This window comes from Grampus griseus, assembly GCF_964374135.1.
Source record: "Grampus griseus genome assembly, chromosome: 15".
In the NCBI taxonomy this organism is placed as follows: domain Eukaryota; kingdom Metazoa; phylum Chordata; class Mammalia; order Artiodactyla; family Delphinidae; genus Grampus; species Grampus griseus.
Window position 1 is genome coordinate 20,685,171 of NC_139009.1, and position 4,881 is coordinate 20,690,051.

The following is a 4,881-nucleotide window of genomic DNA, read 5'->3' on the forward strand; positions in this document are numbered from 1 at the left end:
CGGAAGCTGCAGGTCTATCCCAGGACCACAGTCAGGGTCAGGCTGGGATCCGGGAAAGGAGCTCCCTTCCCACCGTCCTCCTGCCCTCTACAGCAGGGGCCTCCTCCCAGGGCCTGGCCACTCCCCGCATCCAGCACCCCCGCCCTCAGCCGGTTGGGAGGCAGTCAGGAGGCTTTTCGCGGGGGCTGTGCCGGGTGGGCGGTTTTCCCAGAGCAAGGAGTGGAGCAGGACTGAGTTGGCGCTTGCTTCCTCAGATATAGCCGTCGCTGTCTGGATGACCAGCCTGCCCCGCTAGCGTGAGCCTAAGGGCTGCCTCAGGCCCTGTGTTCCGGTCCTGGGGGCTGCAGCATCATACCTCAGGGGTGTGGCATGTCACAGAGAGAGGCCAGAGTGGCACTGGCCATGCCAGGAGTAGGGAAGAGCCCGGCCAAGGCCACACCGAGGTCGCTGGCAGACACTGACAGGAAGAGGAGCCGTCTGAGCAGGACAAGGCAGGACCTGTGGGAAGAGACCAGCTGGAGCAACCCAAGATGGAGCAGAGCTGCCCCAAGCCCTCGAGGGGCCGGCGCCAGGAGGCTGGCTCGTGGCCGGGTAAGAAAGCCAGGACCTGAAGAGGTAGCTGGGAGAGGCAGGCATGGGAGGGGCTGCGACGTCACCTGTGATGGCAGAGCCTCACTCATGGTTACTGTCCTGCCCAAGAAAGGGGACATTGGCCAACTTCCGCTCCAAGGCTCCATGCTTGGGCGGTTGGGGAAATCAGAGCCGGTCTTAACCAGAGCATGGCTCAGAGAGCTGGCCCAACTCACTTGTCTCAAGGAAACTGAGGCCCGGAGAAGTGACATGTTTCCCAAGGTCCCAGAGCAGCAGTCAGCGACAGGGCCAGCACGCTTTGGTGTCCCTTCCTCTTTACCACAGTTGCCTCTACGTCTCAGGACCTGGCTGGGCCTAGGGTCAGCCCTACAGAGCAGGGCAGGACCGTGTGCTCCCTGTGGGCCCAGGGCACCCTGATAAGCAGGATTCAGACTTAGGTGTGGATGCGGCAAGGGCCAGGGGGAGGCACAGTGGAGGGTGGGAAAGAGTACAGGACTCAGTTCTGAGCCCAGATGAGGTCTTCTCTCCATTTCCTCTGCCGTAAAGCGGGGCCGGGCTGAGAGCAGACTAAGAGGGGACGAGGCCCTGGGGTCCCTGTCGTTTGGCATGCTACTACTCTGGCAGGAGACCTTGCCCTAGGATGCTCTTAGCAACCAGGGGCAATGGGCGTCCGGTCAGCCCCACTCACCTGGGGTCCTCTGTGCAGAGTGAGGCCAGCCCTGAGAACGCCGCTCGGGAGCGGAGCCGGGTGAGGACCCTGCGCCAGGCCTTCCTGGCCCTGCAGGCCACTCTGCCTGCCGTGCCGCCCGACACCAAGCTGTCCAAGCTGGACGTGCTGGTGCTGGCCACCAGCTACATAGCCCACCTCACCCGCACACTTGGCCATGAGACGCCCGGCCCCGCCTGGCCGCCCTTCCTGCGTGGACTCCGCTACTTGCACCCTCTCAAGGTAGGTCGCGGGCCCGGGGCCTTGGGGAAGGGGGTTTGGGATGGGGGATACCGGACTTGTCCCCCTGCCCTCGGCAGAGCTGACGCTGGGGCCGGCTGCTTCCTGCTCTCTCATGGGAAGAGGAGCTGAGGCTGGCTCTTGGGACTGGAATGACAATGTTTCTCATGGGGTGCAGTGGGAGTGATGATTGGAAATGACTTCATGAGAATATGGTTCCTCCAAGGGGAGGGAAATTCTGAGAGGCCCCAAGACTCCGGGGCACTTAGTGGTAGAGGAGAAAAGGGAGTAGTTTCCAGGGCTGGGGTCTGGGAAAGAAGTCACACCTAGGAGATTCCTAGATTCCGAGGGGCACTATGCCACTGTACAGTGCCTTGGTGTCCTTTGGACTTCTGTCTCAGGAGGGAGCCCCCTTTGGAGAACAAAGCTCTAAGAAAGCATCACTCTAGAAGTAACCAAGCTGGGTGGGGGCGTGGCAGGGGCTGGGAAAGGGGGAAGGAGGGCTTCCTGCCTGCATCACTTACCACACTGTCACCTACCTTTCCTGAACCTCAGTTTATTATACGGAAAGGGAAGATAACATGAGTCTGACTTTGCTTCCAGCGTATGAAATGAGATCATGAAGGAGAAGTATGATTAACAGTAATCATCATCGCAATAACAGCTAACATTACCTGGGGGCTAAAGTTATGCCCAGAGCTAGACTAAATGCTTTAGTGCATTTTTATCTTTTAATCCGCACAAGAACCAAATGAGGATTAAAAAAAAGAAAATTAAAAAAAAAAAGAAAAAGAACCACATGAAGATTACTTTACAGATGAGGAAACTGAAGCTTAGGTAGGTTAAGTGGCTGAATGCAGTTCAGGCCCCGGGCTCATAGCCACTAAGCAGGCCCCGGGGGTGGGGTAGAGCACACTGTAAGCTGCTGACTGGGAGTGTAGCTGTTATAAAGGGTCGTCTTTGCCCTCTGAGGACAGCAACTTTATTTCTATGGAGGATAATTTTCACCATCTCTCTTCCTTCAACATCCTAGTTCTGAAATGTCTTGAAACTTAAGATATTCTTCTTTCATATAAATACAACTAAAATGCAAGAATTTGAGACAGTTCAGATGGGGCAACTCTGAAATGCCAATGGTGGCCCCTGGTGCAGTGTCCCCGGGTGGCACAGTTGCTTACTTAGCTGTAAGACGGCGGCCAAGGTGAGAGCCTCGCAGGAAGCAGGAGATGCATAAATACGTTGAAGAATGAACAGCTGAGAGCCCGGCTACGTCTAGCACTCTGGCAGCTGGGTGGGGTGGGTTGGCTGGCCAGCAGCAGTGGCCCTCAGCCCCCAAGTGGGGGGCTGTCAGGTGGAGGGCAGACCTCAGAGCCAAGTCAACCTGGCCTTTTCTGGGACTGGCCGCGTTCCTGCTGGAAGGATGGACAATCCTGGGAGGTCCCCTGCTTAGGGGGAGGGGGCAGCACTGACATCTCGGGCCACAGGCACTTGGGCCCGGCCGGGACTGGGCAAGAGAAAGGGTCAGGACTGTTCAGTGTCAGGAGGAGCCTGTCCTTGCCCCACGCTGCTGCCCTCCCCACTGCCCAGGCCCTGGCTGCTGTCAGCTCTGCCGCCCGCCTCCCTCCCCACCATCCGGGGCTCCTCTCGGGGCCCTTGCTTTTCTCAGACGGCTCCTCCTGTGCCTCTCGGCCAGGCTCAGGTGGTCAGGAGAATTTGTGAGGCCATGAGTGGTGGTGAGCCTGGGACCGCTGTCGTCGGAGCAGTCGGGGGGACGGGTCTCGAGGAGGGAGGCTAGGGAAGGCCCGGTCTGGGGTGCCGAGGGCTACGAGGGCTGTGGTAGTGAGCATGACCCTCATCCCTTCCCCATGTCTTGCAGAAGTGGCCGATGCGATCGCGTCTCTACGCCGGAGGCCTGGGGTGCTCTGGCCTTGACTCCACCACAGCCGTCACCTCGGGCCAAAGAACAAAGGAGGCAGAGACCGGGACCCAAGTCTCTGGAGAGGCAGACGCTCTTCTTCTCGCCAGGCCGCTCTCACCGGCACCTGGTGACAAGTGATCATCACGGTCGCCCTTTTCTCCTGGACTGTGACTCAAGCTTAGGGACCTGGATTCTCTGCCAGGCCCTGCCTGTCTTCATTCTGCCTCTCACCCATCGATCTGGTTCAGGCTCCACTCCCAGGTTCCAGCACACAGACCAGGCACAGCAGTGGCCAGCTCTGTGACAGAGAGTACTCAGGAGGACCGGGGAGCAGATCCTCATCTCGTCCCCCACGGGTGATGCCCCAGTGGCTCCCTTGTGGCAGTTACAGGGTAGTGGGCAAGGAAAGGGTCTGACTGAGTTGGAAGTTGAGTTAGGGCTCCGTCCCTTGCTTTTCTCCCCTAAGGTTCCCACAAAGCCTCTGGAGATTGCAAGAAGACAGACACTGCTGCACACGCACAGAGGTAGCGGCTGAGGCTGGCAGCAGCTTCAGGTGCTGATGGGAAAGCCAGGGGCCAGACAGGCTCTCGGCAGCTGTGCGTGTGAACAGAGCTGGGCCGGGGTCGCATAGGTAGAGAGGAAACTGAAGAAGGGAACATACTTTGTTATTGCACTGCAAGATGCTTACCCAACATCAGGAATTCAGGAATTTTGTATCTGCATTACGGTCTCTCCAGCTGCCCCTCATCACTACATTTTCTCCCCCTCTGGGCCCTGCACCCTTCCACTCTTCTCTTGTTATGAGTCATATTTACAGGTTAAACCATAAAGCTTACATTGCTTACATTCCAGTATCCAGAGAAACTTTTACATAGTCCTAGCTGTCTAGTTTGAGATTTTATCCCAGAGGCAGCTCTACCTTAACTGAACCAGGCAGCACCTTAAGCCCTTGCGTTTGAAGGTTTTGCTAGACTCAGTTACATCCTTGAAGGACCTGAGAAGGAGAACGTGTATCTTTTCCAGGGGATAATAATTAAAATCTTCCATCATATTAGAAACCTAATCTCCAGGACAAACAAGATAGGCCTGGGTTCACTGGGTTCCTTGTATGATTTTGGCCGAAGGCCCCACTGGCTCAGGAGGTATTTCTACAATCTGCCTACAATGAGCTCCCTCCGGCCAGCTCCCCCCCACAGGCACTGCCCTCCCAGGCTCTCCCTTAGTCCTGCCATGGGGTGCCAGAAATCAGATAGTGCTCTAATGGAATTCATCTCTGGCCTTGTAGAAATAGTTTGAGGAAAAATCAGTGTCTATACATAACAGAAAGTAACTTTCCAGATCAGGTGTGGCTTCAGATCAGGTGCCTAAAGTCCAGACAGAGAAGGAATCATCTTTTTGTTAAACTTCCATGCCTCAGAGTGGGAAG

The 4,881-nt window shown here is 56.7% G+C and overlaps 1 protein-coding gene across 1 annotated transcript; it reads left to right on the plus strand.

The window, feature by feature from the left end:
- Window positions 1–369: 369 nt before the first annotated feature.
- On the plus strand, window positions 370–3,593 carry TCF23 (transcription factor 23; the record flags this gene model as incomplete). The annotated part of the gene is made up of 3 exons (XM_082672110.1): window positions 370–591; window positions 1,298–1,540; window positions 3,414–3,593. 3 exons carry the CDS (start codon window positions 370–372, stop codon window positions 3,591–3,593), a joined length of 645 nt encoding a protein of 214 aa, XP_082528236.1.
- Window positions 3,594–4,881: the final 1,288 nt, after the last annotated feature.